Source organism: Ascidiella aspersa, chromosome 1 (assembly GCF_963924565.1).
Source record: "Ascidiella aspersa chromosome 1, kaAscAspe10.2, whole genome shotgun sequence".
Lineage (NCBI taxonomy): Eukaryota > Metazoa > Chordata > Ascidiacea > Phlebobranchia > Ascidiidae > Ascidiella > Ascidiella aspersa.
In genome coordinates, this window is record NC_139447.1 from 13,896,058 (window position 1) to 13,916,664 (window position 20,607).

Below are 20,607 nucleotides of genomic sequence, written 5' to 3' on the forward strand. Positions count from 1 at the left end.
GTTAGGGTTGAAATTATTAGGGGAGTTAGTGATGTACTTAGGGTTTGCAAGGGTTTTCTGGTAATCTGTGTTTTATTGTAGGTTAAAAACGTAATTTTAAATCTGATTTACAGTAATATTTTGTTTACTTGTTGAGTATGTTCATTGCGAGTTTTTATTTAGTAGTAACAGGGCAAATTTTTTATAAAAATCTTACTCGAATGTTTATTTAGCCGTTCATATCGAGGCCGGTATTTTGTTTAACCATGTCTAATTTTTACCTACCATGTATAATATTTTACGATCTTATGTGATTTGCGCTTCTGTACAATATCGTCAAAAATAATATATAGGGCTGATGCCCTATTGCGTCTATTTTTAAATGGAATTTGTTGCCGACCATCGATAAATCATCGATTCTGGTAATATTTTTATACTGAACCTTTAGTGCCTTTTTCGAATTTAATAAAATATTTTATTTTATACTTTGCGTATTCGCGCACTAGTTTGACTGATGGGTACAGCAGATCTATTTGATTTACTTGTGTATAAGGTCACGTAAACGCGTATTTTTATGATTGTCAAACTAGTATTCGAAAACTAACGCTGGTAAAACTAGAAGTTATTTGTAGCAAAACTTACCCACAGGTACCGTATACAAAATTTTATTTTCGTGAGGTACGACCAAAAACCGTTTGACACCTGATCTAGAATGATTTTACCACCTTACGCAATCCTTTTAACCACCGTCGTCTAAAATCAACACCAAAAATAAATTAAAAAGACAAGTAAAGTTTTATATAATTTTTTTTCTCAAATATTATTCAACAAAACTTTGATACAATATGTTAATGTTCGACATAACGTAAAACACAAAAAAATCTGAGTGAAGGAGGCCGTTGATCAGCTGGAATATTGAAAAATCCGGCGTAAACCGCTATAAAACAGTTTCGTGACGATTGAAGCGGTTTGATAAGGTGGAAATCAGGGTGCGACGTGTCCCTGGAAATAAATAAAACATTATAATAGTTTCTGGCATCGAGCATTGGATTACCCAGATGTTTCTGTTTTCTAAGCATCTGCATAAAGATAGTTTCTCTGTCTGATCTTAGTACAGCGATTATGTTACAAAAATCAAACTAACAATACTTAAAGTATACAACAGCCGCATTAACTACTTTCCCAACCCATAATTTTCTATAGTTAGGAAAGCTATAACCTGCAACGTAAAACGTACTATTTGTTAAAAAATAACTCCCCAGGGAAAAAGCACATTATTTGATCACTTAGGGCGCTCAAATGTCAACATTAGCTTATATTGTTGCACAGGATCGGCGCCACTACTATGTAGGCCAGGGGTTCTTAAACTGGGGTCCATGGACCCCTTTGGGGCCCGCAAATTAGTTTTAGGGGGTCAATGAAGGCCTAATTGAAATATAAGTGTATATTTAAAAAGTAATCTTTTTCTGCAAGAAAGCAATTTAATTAAAAACAAAACGGTTTTTCACTGACTGTTTTTAGACTCCATTTCACTTTCACCTTTTTTAGACAAAATTCAACAGGTTTATGAAGTTTTTTGTATTGTAACGTCAATTTATGACGTCATTTTTTGAAAATTTTTGCCTATCGTGGTCAACGAGACGTCAAAAAAAGAACCCCTGATATAGGCGTAGGGTACGAGTGAAACGACTTATATAATATCGGGAATCGGACCCCATTTATTATTACCCGGCATCCTTATTGTTACAAGCTTGACGTGAAGAAAGAGTAGGGGTAAAATGAAACATTTTCAAGTAGCCTATACTTCTATAGTTTATAAGTTTTTTTCCTCCGATCGTAAACCTAAAAAATATACTTGTTTACCTTTTGTAAACTTCTGATGAATAGCATATAAACTTGACCAATCCTTGAATGACTACTTAATGACGGGTGGTACTAAATACCGAATGGTACCGAATGGTACCGAATGGTACCGAATGGTACCGAATGGTACCGAATGGTACCGAATGGCATCGAATGGCACCGAATGGTACCGAATGGTACCGAATGGCATCGAATGGCACCGAATGGAGCCACATGGGATCGAGTGCTAACGAATGCCAACCAAACTAAACGTCTGTTTTACTACTAAATCTGATTTAATTTTACACTGAAGCATATCTTGTCGCATGAGAGTATTTTAAAACGTATGAGGCCTAAGGAGGGTTGCAATGAACATGGTACCGAATGAAACCCAATGAAACCCAAAATAACCAATTGTAACTCGTAGAATAATCACGATCCCAATGGAGCCCAAAAGATTCCAATAGGACCTAATGTATAGCTCGTTCGACCCAATGAAACTCGTAGGAGAATTACCGTACTAAATACCGAATGGTACCGAATGGTACCGAATGGTACCGAATGGAACCGAATGGCACCGTATTGAACCCATTGTAACTCGTAATAGAAACACTAAATACCGAATGGTACCGAACGGAACCCAATAGAACCCATTGTAACTGGTAAAAGAAACACTAAATACCGAATGGTACCGAACGGAACCCAATAGAACCCATTGTAACTCGTAATGGAAACACTAAATACCGAATGGCACCGAATGGTACAGAATGGTATAGAATGATACCGAATGGAACCGAACGGAACCCAATAGAACCCTTTGTAACTCGTAGGAGAATCACTTAACAGCATTATAGTGACTTAACTGAACATATAGTGTTAGAGTAAAAAACTATTTTTGATTTCTGGTATTTAGTGTTTCTATTACAAGTTACAATGGGTTATATTGGGTCTCGTTCGGTTCTATTGGGTTCCGTTCGGTGCCATTCGGTACCATTCGGTATTTAGTGTTTCTATTACGAGTTACAATGGGTTTTATTGGGTTCCGTTCGGTTCTATTGGGTTCCGTTCGGTGCCATTCGGTACCATTTGGTACCATTCGGTATTTAGTGTTTCTATTACGAGTTACAATGCGTTATATTGGGTTCCGTTCGGTTCTATTGGGTTCCGTTCGGTGCCATTCGGTACCATTCGGTACCATTTGGTACCATTAGGTATTTAGTGTTTCTATTACGAGTTACAATGGGTTCTATTGGGTTCAATACGGTACCATTCGGTATTTAGTGTTTCTATTACGAGTTACAATGGGTTCTATTGGGTTCCGTTCGGTGCCATTCGGTACCATTCGGTATTTAGTGTTTCTATTACGAGTTACAATGGGTTTTATTGGGTTCAATACGGTGCCATTCGGTTCCATTCGGTTCCATTCGGTACCATTCGGTACCATTCGGTACCATTCGGTATTTAGTGTTTCTATTACGAGTTACAATGGGTTTTATTGGGTTCCGTTCGGTTCTATTGGGTTCCGTTCGGTGCCATTCGGTATTTAGTGTTTCTATTACGAGTTACAATGCGTTATATTGGGTTCCGTTCGGTTCTATTGGGTTCCGTTCGGTGCCATTCGGTACCATTTGGTACCATTCGGTATTTAGTGTTTCTATTACGAGTTACAATGCGTTATATTGGGTTCCGTTCGGTTCTATTGGGTTCCGTTCGGTGCCATTCGGTACCATTCGGTACCATTTGGTACCATTCGGTATTTAGTGTTTCTATTACGAGTTACAATGGGTTCTATTGGGTTCAATACGGTACCATTCGGTATTTAGTGTTTCTATTACGAGTTACAATGGGTTCTATTGGGTTCCGTTCGGTGCCATTCGGTACCATTCGGTATTTAGTGTTTCTATTACGAGTTACAATGGGTTTTATTGGGTTCAATACGGTGCCATTCGGTTCCATTCGGTTCCATTCGGTACCATTCGGTACCATTCGGTACCATTCGGTATTTAGTGTTTCTATTACGAGTTACAATGGGTTTTATTGGGTTCCGTTCGGTTCTATTGGGTTCCGTTCGGTGCCATTCGGTATTTAGTGTTTCTATTACGAGTTACAATGCGTTATATTGGGTTCCGTTCGGTTCTATTGGGTTCCGTTCGGTGCCATTCGGTACCATTCGGTACCATTTGGTACCATTCGGTATTTAGTGTTTCTATTACGAGTTACAATGGGTTCTATTGGGTTCAATACGGTACCATTCGGTATTTAGTGTTTCTATTACGAGTTACAATGGGTTCTATTGGGTTCCGTTCGGTTCTATTGGGTTCCGTTCGGTGCCATTCGGTACCATTCGGTATTTAGTGTTTCTATTACGAGTTACAATGGGTTTTATTGGGTTCAATACGGTGCCATTCGGTTCCATTCGGTTCCATTCGGTACCATTCGGTACCATTCGGTACCATTCGGTATTTAGTACGGTAATTCTCCTACGAGTTTCACTGGGTCGAACGAGCTACTTTAGGTCCTATTGGAATCTTTTGGGCTCCATTGGGGTCGTGATTATTCTACGAGTTACATTGGGTTATATTGGGTTTCATTGGGTTTCATTCGGTACCATGTTCATTGCAACCCTCCTTAGGCCTCATACGTTTTAAAATACTCTCATGCGACAAGATATGCTTCAGTGTAAAATTAAATCAGATTTAGGAGTAAAACAGACGTTTAGTTTGGTTGGCATTCGTTAGCATTCGATCACATGTGGTGCCATTCGGTGCCATTCGGTGCCATTCGGTGCCATTCGGTACCATTCGGTATTTAGTACCACCCCTTAATGACCATTCTAATACTATAATTTTTACTGCAGCGGTGATTTTGCTAAATATTTAAATTGAATATTGGTTCTGTGTCTCAAAAAGGTTTTATAGTAAAAGCGATATTTCAGACAACACATAAGCCTTCTTAAATACGCGGTAGAGTTTCTGTGACAAGACTCGTGTGACAGGCTATATGCCATTTTTATTTTCTAAATCAAAACTTAAAACGCTTCAAAGTTTGCATAATTGTGTTATGTGATGTTGCAAGAGGCATACATCGACATAAAAAATCAAATGAATTTTCATTTGATATTTTTGAAATATGAATTCATGCTGTTCCATGCGAAATTCGACAGTATGAAATATTTGCAGAGACTTGTAGGAAAGCAACCCTTTACAAAACGTGATATCAACATTAACAGCATTTTGTTTAACCTACAATGCAACTGGGCTATTATCGTTTGTTAAAAGAATAACGCACCTAAAAAATTAGTCTGGAAATATAAACAAATTTGTTGTTTCTAACTTCAAATATACGCAACGTATCGTTTGTTAAAAAAAGTAATGCAGCTATGAAATTACTCTAGTGATTTGATATAAACAACTTTGTCGTTTTTAACTTTAATTTTGGGGCAACTTTTTCTAGGATTTATGCTAATATTTACATTCCAGTGAACAGATTTGGCGCGTGAAAAACTATAATGAAGTCTGTGTTTTTGTTAATAAAGGGTTTTAAGTTAGTGCTTAATAAGGTCCATTCGGTAATGTATCCTTTAAAATGACAATCATGTATAGACATATTCTGTAGAACAATTACAATAAAACTTAAATGTGACAATGCTATAGTCAACGACAAGGCCACGGTATTAATCCAAACATATAAAACACAATATTTCCTTTTTTTCCGTTTGAAAAACCTTTAAAAAATATTATTTATAATCACCACTTAGACCGTATTGTATGCAATATAATTTTAAAACAACACTACACGTTGGTTTTATACGAATAAACTGGCCACTTCATCAATTTCGGAAAGTCGAACATATACCAGCGACTTATTTACCCTCTCCCCATCGCCCATGCCGCCATTGTATCTTTAATGGCGGTGATGACGTAGAAAATGCATCTTATTGATACATAACAAACCCGAAAGAGTTGGTCGTGAAGCCCTTCTCGTAGACATTCTGCTGTGATCCCGCTTTCCACGAATCCGCGTCCAAATTAAGTCCGGTAACTTGGAGTAAAGAAACGGGTTGGCCGCACTATTGATAGGCAGAAGTATGATCGCGGAAATAGCGTACGCATCTCCCAGCAACTTAATCCCTGCGCCAAAAAAACAGAATTAGTTTTCTTGTCGGAAATAAAATGGCTACAATCTCCGTTAGGTTTTGGAAAAGACATTTATACAGCAAACCTAATGAATTTGTCATCACTTCTCAACACGCGACAAGAGCGACCTTGTCTAACTTACGGGACTTATTATATTAACAACTTTTGGGTGACAAACCATATACAGGAAAATGTAAGCGACAAAAAAACAAGTAACAAGTGTCATTATAAAAGATCCAGTCAAAAAATGCTCCACGCATGAATTTACTATAGCTAGTCGACTCAACTTATATTAAAGCTAATTCGGCAAAAGTTAAAATCTGTTATAAATTCCTACGAATTTGAAAAGGAATCTTAGTAACCTTACCGCTGGCGCTCATGAACGACATTACGCAAATCGGAATCCAGCAGCAAAAGTTAGTAAATACAATGCGAGTTATTTTTGCCTGTAAAGCCCCATTTGCCATGTCGCGGCCTCTCGCTTTCTTCGATACGTTCTTGCTGTATCTGTAAAATGTAACACATTGATTCAAAACCTTGTATATCAAGATTATTTGTACGACAATAAGACCTAGTTAACACCAGTTAGAATTAAAAATTAAAATTGATTTTCTTCCTCTTAAATTGATTTCTAATAACCATTTTTTAGTAGTTGAGTCGTTCTCTGATTTATTGTTCATTGAGCAATACTGTTCATTCGTTGGCGTTAAGATGACCAGAGCGCATTAAAAGAATCCATTAAATTGGGAAACGTCACTCATTCATCGCGTATCAATTTAGGAAATGTCACTCTTTATCATTGGTTGCAAAAGGCTTTGAAAAGTCGTTTTACAAACAGAAGTTAATAGAGAAGAATACTATAAACCTCACCGGTAGATTACGACGTAAGCAGAAGCTATGTAGACGAAAGCGCAAAAGTTGATCACCATGACAAAGACCGAATATCCCCAGGCCTTATCCTGTGACGGGTCGGGGAACAATCGGGGCAGACACACGCCGTCGGCCGAGTAATAGCCGAATCGCAGCTCGGGGAGCAAACTGGAGTTCAGCTTGGCGATATCGGAGATCATCGACTGCCAGGTGCGATGACTGTGCAAAAATGTAGGATACCAAATTTAAAGTCACAATTTTTATGCAGTTTTGTGCATCGAAGGAGAAACAACAAAAGAGTTTTTTGCTGGATATGATTAAAAAACAAAATGGAATATACCTTATTTCAATTTAGATTAATACCCTACAAACTATGTAGAACCATATTTTACTATATACTGTACTCCTACTTGTTTTGTCCGGAAAACGTCAGGTTTTCCCTGTATTGAAAAGTATTAAGTCGACTCACAAACATTTCAACCTCTTGTCTCGAAGGTGTTGTTAAAAAGGGGTTGTTTCGATACCTGGAAGATAAACGGGAATTGGAAATCAAACTAGCAGGGTTTACAGTGTACAAATTTTACTAAATATAGTTTTACCAAAGACCGGCGACAAAATAGTCTTCGATAGGTGGCAGCAACGGAACGGTTGCGATCAAAATCGAGATAATCCAGGCGAGTGCGATCATGGAAGCCAGTCGTTTAGCGGTTTTAATAAAGACAAGCGATCTGAAAAACAAACAAACGGGATATGTCCACCGCTCTTTATATATCTACGTGTCTATACTATTTGGGGATCCTCTAGTTTATTTGGGGATACCTAATATTCATGGTTGGTGCATTTTTGTGCCTGGCTGTTCAATGTACATATATCGTACATGAGTGGTTGCCAAACGGAATGCCGCGGCACTATAGTGTTACATGTTTAACGCTCACGGGTTACGAGAGATATTTTAAATACTTTAGGATTTCAATTTTTTCTCCATACCTTTTGCTCCGGTAAGCTCCTTGATACAATTTTTTGTGAACAATAAAAGTGCAAAAAAAGGCTTTTTTAACCTTGTTGCACTGTCAATGTGCTGTTTTAATCTCGTTTATTGTAACGTTACAGTTCAACACTCAGAAAAAATACGAGCAAGGGTGCCGCAAACTATTTATAATTTTTGCAGGGTGCAGCAAGCCAAAAAAGGTTGCGAAACACTGTCATACATAACTGTACCTATTCGATCTGTGCTTTGTGGTGTGTCTATAGTTTTAACGCATAACTTTAGGCCTATATATCTTAGACGCTTACTTCGTAACTACCAAGAGTCGATTGGTGGTCATTACGGTAAGCATGAGAACCGAGGCTTCGATACTGATCATTGCCAGGCAGCCCAGTGCCGAGCACGAAGAGCTTCCTCGCCAGTGGATGTCATTGCGACAATACGAGTTTTCAAAGGTCGAGTTTGCGGCCCCGAGAGCAAGAAGATAAACCTGTAGTAGCATAATATTTGAACACGGAAAAACATTAACTAAAATAACACATGAAAACAGATTAATTTTCAATTTAAAAAAAAGACTTTCGGCTTTTTTAATTATTATTACAATGATGAATTTAGGACATATGAGATCATTTAGGTTTTAAGTTATTTTACTTGCGCATTGGAGAACCTGACGCTTTTGTTTTATGTCTGTTATATATTTGATTTGGTTTGTTGTACTGAAATGTCAACACGGAAGGCGAGAGTAAACAACGACACCCAACTATGACTTTAAGATAAACTCTCTCAGAGTATTTATCAAGTGAAATCCCTCTAAGATACTTTGTATAAGACTGTGAAATTAGCAAAAAAATTATAAAAAACGGTGCACATGCGTGATCACGCCTCAAGTACAATAGGAAACCAGACACTGCTCATCACTCACCCCAAGAAGAAAATCAGCAAGGTTAAGGTTTATAACGAGGATTCGGTTGATGAAAACCACCGAGGTAACAGGATATTTGGAGCGACGTAAGTGCACGACGTTGTACAGCAGTGCAGCCAAATTCCCCCCACATGCCACCAAACCTACATACGACGAATTAAAAGGATTAGTGTTTACGAATTTGTATGTCCAATGCCATCACAAAACAATTATGATTTGAATTACCATATAAAATAACGTGTTTTACCAAACAAATTTTCAGTTCACAAATCATGTCTACCTGTGATCCAAACAATAACTTGTAGCACATAGGAGTTAATTAAAAATGTGTCGGACGAAAAAGGACTGATCGAGCAGTTCTGGCACTCGTCTTCTCCGTTTTGACAGTCTTGGACACCGTTGCATACCTTAGGGGAATTGAAAAGGGGATATGGTTTAGCGTGCATAACGTATAAACCTTTAATCAAACTACCGGGTCAGTGTTTTGCCTTTAAACTAAACTTGCTTTCACGTGTTTTTTTTTTAATACCTCTAAATAGCTTTGATTACTTTTCAAAGCATACATAAAGCGTAATGTAATTTCCCAGAGGTGGACCACTCTTCTTCCGTTTAGCCATTGGTCAATAGATTATCCCTATAGTGCTGCTAGCAGGCTATACCTTGGGGAAAAGGTTACGAATGTATTTTAGGACTACCAAGCTATACGCTGAGGAGATGCTTGCATTTCTATAGACTGGTCACACAGGATACGCCTGCTTCACGATTTAGCACACTCGGAAACATTAACACATGCCATACAAACAGATGCTTTTTGGATAAGTGGTTAAACTAAGCTTTTATATCTTGAGTTTTTTCTTAACTTGGCCCATGAAATGAGCGCTTTATTGCACTGACAATTTCCCGCAGTATAGGCAAAGCGACCAATTTGGTACGGCAGTTGGTTTGTGCGCCTAACAACGACCATGACACTTTGTCTGTTTGCTGTTTGTAAAGATCAAATTTCATTAAAAGATACCATGACTTTACGAACACTTTCGTTCAAATCCTACCTGCCCGCTCGTTATTGGTTCAAGTTACTGATATATGCCAGTGATAACAGGATATCTTATAGTGTTGCTCATTTGCACATTGCCGCTGTTAACCGGATCAGATAAAGACCCATTTTTTCACAAAGGCTCTACCCATATCATATCTGTGTGCTATTATTGCTGATGCTTGAAATTTGAACAAATTAGTTAAACACGTGACAATAGACCATTAGTAATAATACACGGGGCTTTTCTAAAGCTATTTTTTTATCTGTAGATGACGTGTACAAGTCATCACAGATCAAAAATCAACACTTTTTTGTGGAATTAATTCCAGTCAATTCAGCATTACAAATAACAAATTAGATGTTGCCCAAAAAAATGAATTCTTATATTTTAGACAAGCGGGCCCTCCGGTACCTGAAAGAATGCAGTCATTACATGCAGTTGAAATAATACCTACAATGTCAGCTATTTGTTACTCCAACGCGAGTTAAGTAGAATAAGACACCCTAAGCATATTAAAAAATGACCAAAGCATATTAACAAATGAAGGCGCCATCGTCATACTAAAGTTTCAATCACCACTTTTACTCAGGCTTTAGAGCACATTTGGAAGACGTGGTTATAATGGCTTACTTTGTAATTTTCGAAAGTGGCACGATATTAAAATTGCCCTGGTCGTAAATGAGACACTTAGTCGCAGATCGTTCAAGCTCTGTTTATTTTAAGGTAGCCTATACTTAGCGCTTTTCAAACATATAAAAGTTAGTCAAAACAAACGGCTCCTTATAGTTCGCTTAACCTTAAACGACTGCTCAAACGACATCATTCTGGATGTGATAATACCTGAAATGTCGATATATACTTCGGAGATCCCGAATGACAATAAAAGTGGGTTCGATTCGGACATCCCATTTCATCGCTCACATCATGGCAGTCAGTGAGCAGATTGCATTTTTTATCCAAACTAATGTGAATCGGAATGCCAAACTGTCCCTGGTCGACGCAGTAAAACCTTAAAATACAACGCCGTATGTTGAGCGTTACTTAGTTTTCACATATTCCTGTACGATGTCATTCATTTCCACAAATAATTTTTAGTTTGTTACCTAACGCGGTGAACTGCTAAAAAGTACGATTGGAAATTCGAGTAACGCTCGCATTCAAATTAAATCTGCATGTTGCAACTCCAGCAACCTCAGAAGTTTGTTAACTTTATAAACGGTCTAGGAGTTCGTCAGGACAACGTGTCGATTTTGGTTAGCAAATCACACTTAATGTCAACCGACATACTTTGTTTATCGATGAGCAATAATTATTTTTTTTCATCGTTGACTAAATATAATTTGACGTTAGGAAACCGCGTTATTTTATAACATTACCTACTCAGTTAATTATCAGTTTTATCAGCGATTTTGCATAATCACCTGCCAGGGCAATCCATTTCGTCCTGTGATAGATGCGGGCTGATTTCATTGCAGGTGGGAAAACCGTCGCACACCTCTTTGCCGATTATCTGCGACTTCGTGTTAGGACATCTGAATTGTGCAATCGTTTAAGGCAGTGTTTCTAAACCCTTTTGCGCGGGGTTGAAATTACTAGGTGTATAACAGAGAATCTTTGATGACCCAATTCTCTTCACGGAACTTTTAGTAAGGTAACCACATCACAAGTTAGGTAATGAAGGTCATGTCAATAAATTAAACCTTATAATCTCAATTAATCAAACCTTATAAAACTACTGCAGTGGGCGACCAGACCAAATCAAACGGCGACCCATTTTTTTCTAAGCTTCAGGGCGAATAATGCTGTTTAAACCCCGTGTTAATCCACTCAAAGAGGGGGGCAATTGTATGAATCCACCCTGATTTAACAATATCTTTCATATTGTAGAACACCACAATGCATAATGGATTTTTCGCATTCCACCCTATACCGAACTATACACCTCCTAAAGTGGATTCAACAATCCTGCTGAGAAACACGGTATTAAGGAATTTTGTATTGTAACTTTTCTCTTACAGTTTACTGTTGACTTGTTCGCCGAAACAATACGAAGAACCACTAACTATATAATGGGGTTACCAAATGTGCAAAATCGAATGTTACTGTGATCTACATGTAAAAGTATACAACGTAAGCTCCATGAAAGATTGGAAAATTATTAAGTAAAGTAAATATCTTTTGCATTATGTATGCAAGCAAATTTCTATCCGGTGCGATAATAAACAAAGCAACGTTAAACATTCTAACCTACGGTCATATGGGTATTTTCGCATTTTCTTTTAGACTGTAGAGGCGACGATGAAATAACCCTTGTAATATTTCAGTCCAAAGCGGATTAAGGATCTTAAATAGTGTTTAAACTGGCACTGGGGTTCGTTTTACGTGACAAAAATACTGATCTTAGAATACATTTTAACAAAATAAAGTCACGCCTGATTCAGGTCCCAGTTTCTACATGCCACCTAGGCAAAGACGTAATCCAGGCCATGTAAGCACTTATTTTCCTAATTAGGTAATTTTATAGGGTTCAGTAGATATTAAAGGCGGACCTACATAAAGCCAAACGACCCCTCGACGAAGGCGCAGTAGGAGGGAAGAGTGTTGTTGTGTCCATGGCATAGGGTCGCGTTACACTCATCGTCCAAATCCTCGCAATCCGGCACGCCATCGCACGCTTCTGTATACAGCGGTGTGCTGAAGTCAGCGGCTGAAACCACAAACCACGCTTAGTATGGTTTTACATAGCGTAGATGCGATTTGGTGTTGGCCCGACGAGATGGCTAGGCACCGTTTACGGTTTCGCAAACAAGTCGGCTACTTTCGCTTCGTCATGCAGGGGAATTTCCAAAAATAACCGGGGAAGCTTGCGAACTATATTAACCTTAAAAAAACGCTCTTCGGAAAATCTCGAAATACGAACCTAATAAAAACCCCACAAAGTGCATTCCAGACCCTATAGATTAAAGTCAATTTGCTTTATAAATCTGTTTTTATGAAACTTGTAAATCGATGTATGACGTCATTAGGTATTGAAAAATTGACTGTTGGTTCATATAGATTTATCAAGGTATTGCTAACTTTAGTGTATCTAACTGTGCTACAGATTTATTGGATACTATACATTTATTTGGCGAAGGACTATAGGCATCATAAAACTGTTAAATCCTAACTCTAAATATAGAGGCAAGTATTCTTAGATGTGTTGGTGATTATTTTTAAGTTAGTTATGTTAAACTAGTTCGTTAACTTTAACAAGATACTTAATATCTGACAACGTACAATTTGGTACTAACCTCCATTTCTCATGCTATCATTTTGGTAACTGTTACATCGATACAAGATATTTTCACTTGTCTCATCTGAACCGTCTTTACAATCCACAAAGTCTAAAAATATTAATAAAAAAAATGTGTTTACTTATTTATTTAACCGCCGGCTGGTAAAACGGCTCAAAAAGGTAATGAAACGAGTAAACAAAATTTCGTAAAAGTCCTATCCACATTTTGCTCCCTAAAACAAATACTGCCCCTGTGTTTATTTAAAATGTAGATATGACCAAACTGCATGTGTTGTTGTATTTTTAAGTCGCGATATAGTCTTAAGGAGGTTATTCAAACTTTGTATAGAGTGGGCCTATTATATTTGTATCGCCCCCCATAAAAAGACAGCGAGTGCAATGTAAACTAAATTTTACTTATAGGGGATATAATACCTCCTTTTGGACATTCATACTCATATTTAGCAAAAGTAACAGTAAAACAAACATAAAAACCGGGCGTCAGGTATGGCTTGGGCTCGACATTCATGTTTTAAATGAATCGCTATCGTCAGGTCGCTCTACTGACGGGCGCAGTTCTAACAGTCGCTATCCGACACGGATCCAGTTTGGTATTTCCCTGAAGAATATTTTATATTTGTCCCAAATCTTTAAATATGAAACATTTATGAGAAAAAATATTAATAACATAAAAATATAATTCTGTTGAAAAGATAAGCAAAAAACGCAAAATTCGAAAAGAAGGACATTGCACTCCAGGCACTTTTTATTGTCATCGAAATACTGTTAACTTCAAACAAATGGAAATATGACTAACTTGAATATTTTATAGGCAAATATGTGAATTAGTAGCAGAGCAGACTGGTATGACGTAATAAAAATTCCGCTAGGTTGGACACTTGATTAATTATTATTAATCTCGCACACCACACAGTTTGCTGCTGGTAGAAACAAATTTAACGTCGTACCACAGTGTTACACAATGACAGCTTCCCGTGATCAAACCAACATGCAGCTTTGACCCACATGATTTCTCACGCATTTGAGCTTAGATTAATGCTAAAATATCCTTCAATTAATCCTACTAATTTCAGTTAGAGAATACCCTTGCGTCAAATGATAGCTGTTTACAAACGATATATCTTGACATTATCCGTAAAATGTACTCATCAAAATACAATAACTTGTTTAACATTGCAAGAGCCGTTTGTGAATTTTATATTATTGAAGAAAAGTACATAATATGCATAAACAAACTTCAATTTCTTGCTTGTTTTCATGGATTATTCATTTTACTTTGCTGTGCGCAATAGTTGTAGCACCGTATTGTTTGTCCGTAAAATTATCTACAAAATTATTTTTGGCAACCGTTTGCTTTTTCCAATGCTTTTATTAAGACAGGTCCTTCGGATTCAAAAAAATGTATATAAAGTGTTTTGAAAATTTAAACGGAAATTGAAAGGAAATTTGGCTTTAGAAGCAGCAATATTCATACATTAAAAACAAATGTTTTTCGTTTCAACTTTATTACTGGCCTATAGTCCTATACGTTCCATTAAATTCCCAATTCCACCCCACGGGAGCATGGTCTTTGCTTTATGTAAAATGTTAATTGAATTATGCGTACCCTCTGCTGCGATATTGAATTGTTGACGGCTACGTGCGACTATTACTAGTGTAACCAACGTTTTTATTTAATGGTACTCACTGTCGAATCTCCTATAGCTTGGCACGTATTCCAGACCGTCACTGCAGTTGAAAACCGCGTTTGTAGCAGCAACACAGTTGCGTTCGTCCTCTCTGAAAGGACAGTCGTATTTCCCGTCGCAAACCTGACTCCGATTAATGCAACGCACGTTTTCGTTTTCGGGTGAACACACAACCTGTCCAATGTCACAAGGGCCGCAGCCTTCGCTTTCTGAAATAGGATACAAAAACTGAGATGTTAACGTAACATCTTAAAAGTTCTTTATACACACATGAAATTTGCAAACTTAAGAGAATATTGCCATAAAATTAGTAAAGAATGATTAATATACAAACCGGTGAACACACAATGCTAAAACTAAAGGCAATTTAAACATATTCTCTTTAAGGCGATTGCCCGCACCCACATATTTGCGCTATAATTTCAGCTTTTCAAACGCATCATGGGCTGGCTTTAAAAAATGGCCAAACGGTGAAATAGACACCGTAATTGTTTTTCAATGTTTGCGGTTGATTTCACAAAACCAACGTAAAAATACCTTGTATCAAAGCAAATGTGTGGCCCTAGTTTGATATTCGTTTTACCAAAAATGACTTCAAACAAGTGTCTTTAATAAGTACTTTACTCATTTCGCTTTCTACCTTTTCTCCATTTTTAAACAAAAAAAGGTCATTTTACCTCCACATATTTGGTCACAGATAGCTGGTCGGTTAAACGGGCACAGACACTCGTCAGAAAGGTCCGAGCAGTGAAACTTCATGTCACATATTAACTTGACTGGTACCACGAGAGATTTATCCAAGCATCGAAAGCAGCCATCGTTCAGAAAGGTTGTGGTCTCTTAAAAAATTTTTTATATTACCTTTTTAAAAAAAGACAGACCATTTTTAGCAAACGTATCAGCTGATTTTGTAATAGAGTTGGACTTTAAGTTTCTTTATAATCTTCTTAAAAAACATACATTCAAGCACTGTTGAAAAAAAATAATATACTGCTGACGACACGAAGTATTAAAATAACCTACATTTGGCTATACCCAACAGAAAAAGCAGCCATACACTGTGATTGTATGGGTATATTTATTGGTTAAAAAAATGTATAATAAACGAAATAGTCGAAGTTGCACAAATAAACTTTCTGTTTCAATTCTGAGGCCGGACTTGTGCGTCATTTGCTACGCCGCATTATATGTCGATTGCGATCGTGATGCTCAAAATGTTTCCAAGGCTCAAATGTTATTTCAATCCTCAAAATAGAAAACGCTTTATTGCGGCGTCGGTACATTTCTTGTTGCAAACAATTGCGACTTAAAACAAAAGCGTTTTTCATGCATTGCAGCGACGCGCTAAAAACATTATTCTCAGTCATTTACATACACTTCCTCTCACTTTACAGTGATCTACCCTCCGGCATTCTAAATTCCTTGGCAGCCCAAGTGAAGCAAAACATGGGACATAGACAGGACTTTAAGACACACTAGTAAATATTTCATAATAAGAAGAGGAATTTTTGTAACATCAACATCATATTTTTTGAATAAAACGCAGGTTGACAAGTAATATTTTAGCTGAGACTTTACCAACAATTCATAGAAAACATGGCCAAAAAAGTTCGTTTAAAACTCATAAAAAGAAGTCTGCTCGGCGATACGCCAATATTGTTTTACAGCCAGTTCATGGACCAATGACCTCTGCAGCCCTGTGTCCTGTTGCTGCACTCGGTATCCTTAAGTCAACCCCAGACATGATGTTAATCACGACGTAAACTTTATGCGGCTTTGGCTCAATTGAATCTCAACCAGCACGAAATAACTCGTTAAATGATAAAGTTGAATACGTTTTGCAAAACCTATGTTAACAATATAGGCCTACCATATTTCCTCTTTTAGGAGGATTTGTCCTCTTTTCTCAAGAAAAGTGAATGGTCCTCCGAGAACGCTCCAAATGCCCAAATGTCCTCTTTTTCAGCATTTCGAGATAGTTGCTTATACTTTTAACAAGACTTTTAGGCAAGACGTTGTATTTATTTCCAAAAAACTACTGTAGCCATGAAACATGCAGAATTGCTGGTTTAAAAAAAGGATTTCCAACCAATTGCCCTACCAGCCCTACCTTTTTGATTGTTATTCAACAGAACCTAACATGTAAAAGGCCCATTAATAAAGCAAATGCATTTTTTCTCTGATGTAGCCACAGTAGTGCAAAGAAAGAGACAGCCTATTAGTTGGATCAGTTCGAGTATCTTGACGGTTGTACAGTATATAATTTTAATGAAATTTCTTGTAAACAATTTCACGATCTCGTTAAAAATGATCATTCCTTATTGGCAAAAGTTACCGCAAAGTATTCAAGGGCTGAATCTGAATTATAAATTTGATTCGTTGTTTTTTGTGTCTGTTTTTGTAACTTTTACCTGCAACTACCAAGGAAATGTAAAACATCAAACTCACACGTAACAATTCTACTTTCGTTTTACTTGCCGGCAAAAAAAATGTCCTCTTTTTGGGTGCTAAAAATATGGTAGCCCTTGTTAACAACTATTTAGCTTAAAACTATTAGCCCTAGTTAACAACCATTTAGCTGCAAGGCTTAAACTATTGTGCGGCGCTTATTGTACACACTGTGCATACTGTGAGACTCAAAGGGCCAGTTAAGATTGTTTGTACAATACCAACCATTGAGAAATTTGATTTTCACAACTATTTTTTACCTCTGCTTTAAATTAGAAAGCGGATTCAACATTTATGTTAGTAAATTTGTTTACAGATTTTGTGTTGTAAATAAGTCACGTTGTAATGACTAAACTATGTGTTTCGCAAGTTGCATTCCGGTTCACGTCATTGCTTTTGAAAGTCAAGTGTAATTCAATTCATTTGGATAAACAGTAACTCAAGCGTACTGAAGTAAAACCTTTTCAACACGATTTATTACACTTACGTGCTTGCTGAGCATCATTGCAAAAACACTCGTCCGTTCCATCGTCGCAGTCTGCTTGTCCGTCACACACGTGCACTTCAGGAAGCATACAGTGATTGGTCAAGCGTGTCTTGGTCACTGCACATTGAAAACCGGTGGCACCTGGACTGGAAATATGCGCCTAAGTTGAAGTTATCAGATAGTGAAGACTTTCCTTGTACGTAAATGTATACGTTGATCGTTGACGCGAGGACTACTAAACGGTTTTTGCCAACGTGAATGATTTACACGCAATTGAGAACGCCCGCTCTAGAGGAGTTCACTGTCACGTCCTTTAGGGTTAATAGTTCTAGTCGCATGATTTAGGAAAATATACCCCGGGCGGCATATAGGCCCCTTACGCGTATTTCCATTCGTCCGATCCGTCATGGCAGTGGAGCACGTTGTCACAGAATTGTACACGAAGGCGGCACATGTCGTAGCCGGCAGGGTGTGGATTGACGCAGTGAAACGTGTGACTGCAGTTGCACTCATCTGAGCCTAAACAAATGTACGTAGAAAACATACATTATACAACATGCTGATGTAATGCAACAATTAATGTTAAAGACTGGGTTGACCTTGTGTTTTATAAAAGAAATAGCACACCAAAGTGGAAAATATTATGAAACGAAGTTATCCTTTAGTATCATGATGCATTTCTAACATTATTTTAAATAACATTTTTCTTTTCATGTCACTGCATGAGGCAAGCACAATCGTGACAAGTTTTAAAGTGGCCCCTATGGCATGGGTCAATGCAGGCGAGGTGTTATATATAGACATACACCAAAACCATATCAAACTGTATACGTGCAACATCTTGGAATAACTCTTGACCCTGTTCAAGGGCCTATGCAAAGCAATCGAAACATTTCTTCAACACACCTCTCTAAAATCCAGACTCAAGAACTTCGTAGCAGACAGTTGTACACTACCAAATCTCACCAAAATAGCAGTCAATCTCGTGATCGCAGACATAATCCTCCGGTATGTAACACATCCTCGTTATATTATCTTCCGGTGCCCTTTTTCCGCATCTTGTGCCGCCCATTCCTTTGTGCAACGTTGCGTTATACATCACTTCATCGCTCCCGTCCCTACAATGGAAGCCATTTTAATCGCCATTTTCGTAAATCCTGCAAATCACTCTCATTCGAAATATGCCAAAGCGATTTTCAAATATGCCAACTCTTGTAGGCATAAGTCTGAAGTGAATGCAAACTGTTATTGGGTTTACCATATTCCAGTTGGAATCGCAGTCCACGGACGTTTCGATTATATCATTATTGAAAAATACTTAGCACAGACATAAACGTGCAGTATTAAACGCATAGTGAGGCATTTTAAAAATAGATCGCAGTGGAATTCATGTTTGTATGAAACCAGAGCTGTGAATCTTTCCAAAAACTTAAATGGTAAAAAGGAGAAGTGACATGAAAATTATTCAGTGAAATTCAATATAACCTAATTTATTTTCGTTTGTACTGTTGTGATCGTATGTTTATACTATTTGCATCTAATACATGATATAGGACCGTAGGTTATACCAGTGACATATAGAAAGTGATCTGCTCCTGAGAAATTATTACTGTATTATGCAATGTAAATAAAGGCCGAACACAAGCTTCTCAAATATTATCCTATTTTTGGCTATACTTACGAACAGTCGGCTTGCCCGGTGCAAAATTTCCAGTATCGCGATACACAGGTGGAGTTGTCACGGCAGCGGAATTGTAAATCAGCAGATTCATCACACGCGTTGCTTTCTGTCAACAAGATAGCATTTCTCCAAAGTTTTTGCATTAAATTCAGCATAAGTTATGGAACAAACTTTCTTACCTAACGACTGTGCTTGCAGCGACATTAAAACCAGAACAGCTAGGACAAGTATCCGCGTCGCTAACCTCGATTTATTCATCAAATGTTTTTGATCTATAGCTAGATATGCACAGCATTGCCCAAACAAAGCAGATTATAAAGATGTGTGATTACTTTAACTACAACCCACTCTGTGGTTCCACCTTAAAACAGCACAGTGTGTCATCACGATTAACGCAACTTATTTCGCTGACTAATAGAAAAGTCATGACCGACGATTGCATGGATCTTATTACGCCTAAAGGCTTGATTCAATTGACGGTTACCGACATAAACTAAAAGATACTAACAAGACTATACCTGTTATTGTGCGCTTGGCCTAACACTATGTAGGGCAGTTACAGATCGGTAACTAATCTGAGGTATAGTTTCAGCTTAAGTTGCTTATGTTTATATATTTTCTACCTGTCGTCGGCTGTTGCTGAAGACTAAAAAAACTTCCTTTAATATTACTGCACGCACGTCTTGCGTGAAACCGTACAAATATGACCGCAGCAGCACGATCAGCGTAATTTGAGTTCTTACGCCATGAGCACATCGAACATTTCCTTTTTCTTTCGAGTTAAATATGCTTAACACGTATACCATGCAGTGTTTAGGTGACAAATTTAAAGTGCCCTGATGGTACAAAAAAGATCGGAAAACTTTCTAGATGTATTTGTAATGAATTAGAGTTATGGGTTTTAGAAACAAAATAGTCGTGAAAAAAACTAAAAGAGTGTTTAATGAACACAATATAAAAGACGGAAAATTATATCGGATAAAGTTTGTTTGTAGCCGGTTATGCGCGTCTTTCCTCGTACTCATATACCTATGCCTTAACCCAGTGTTTTTTAATCTTTTTTGCGTCACACCTGTAGAATCTTTGGAAGCGTCATGGCGCACCTGGCCAGAAAAGCGGGACCGAACTTTTCGGGCTATATTGACTTGTTTCATGAATTTCTTGCAAAATTTTATTACATTTGTCCGAAAGTTGCATATATTTAAATAACTTTGGGATTAATAAAACAAGCCCA

At 37.5% G+C, this 20,607-nt stretch overlaps 1 protein-coding gene across 2 annotated transcripts; it reads right to left on the minus strand.

Moving 5' to 3' along the window:
- Nucleotides 1–666: 666 nt before the first annotated feature.
- LOC146167899 (uncharacterized) lies at nucleotides 667–19,723 on the minus strand. Of its 2 annotated transcripts, none has more exons than XM_083391058.1 (20): nucleotides 19,553–19,723; nucleotides 19,374–19,479; nucleotides 18,659–18,810; nucleotides 18,073–18,211; nucleotides 17,693–17,833; nucleotides 15,435–15,596; nucleotides 14,757–14,966; nucleotides 13,065–13,157; nucleotides 12,325–12,478; nucleotides 11,193–11,303; nucleotides 10,612–10,780; nucleotides 9,015–9,141; nucleotides 8,735–8,877; nucleotides 8,121–8,302; nucleotides 7,427–7,555; nucleotides 7,238–7,351; nucleotides 6,828–7,046; nucleotides 6,325–6,464; nucleotides 5,775–5,951; nucleotides 667–981 (listed from the first exon to the last, which is right to left on the minus strand). In XM_083391058.1, exons 3-20 carry the CDS (start codon nucleotides 18,689–18,691, stop codon nucleotides 917–919), a joined length of 2,508 nt encoding a protein of 835 aa, XP_083247184.1. In that variant the 5' UTR covers nucleotides 18,692–18,810; nucleotides 19,374–19,479; nucleotides 19,553–19,723; the 3' UTR covers nucleotides 667–916. The 2 variants fall into 2 exon arrangements, with proteins under 2 accessions (XP_083247184.1, XP_083247183.1); XM_083391057.1 differs by having other exon boundaries at nucleotides 17,693–17,838.
- Between the last annotated feature and the right edge of the window lie 884 nt (nucleotides 19,724–20,607).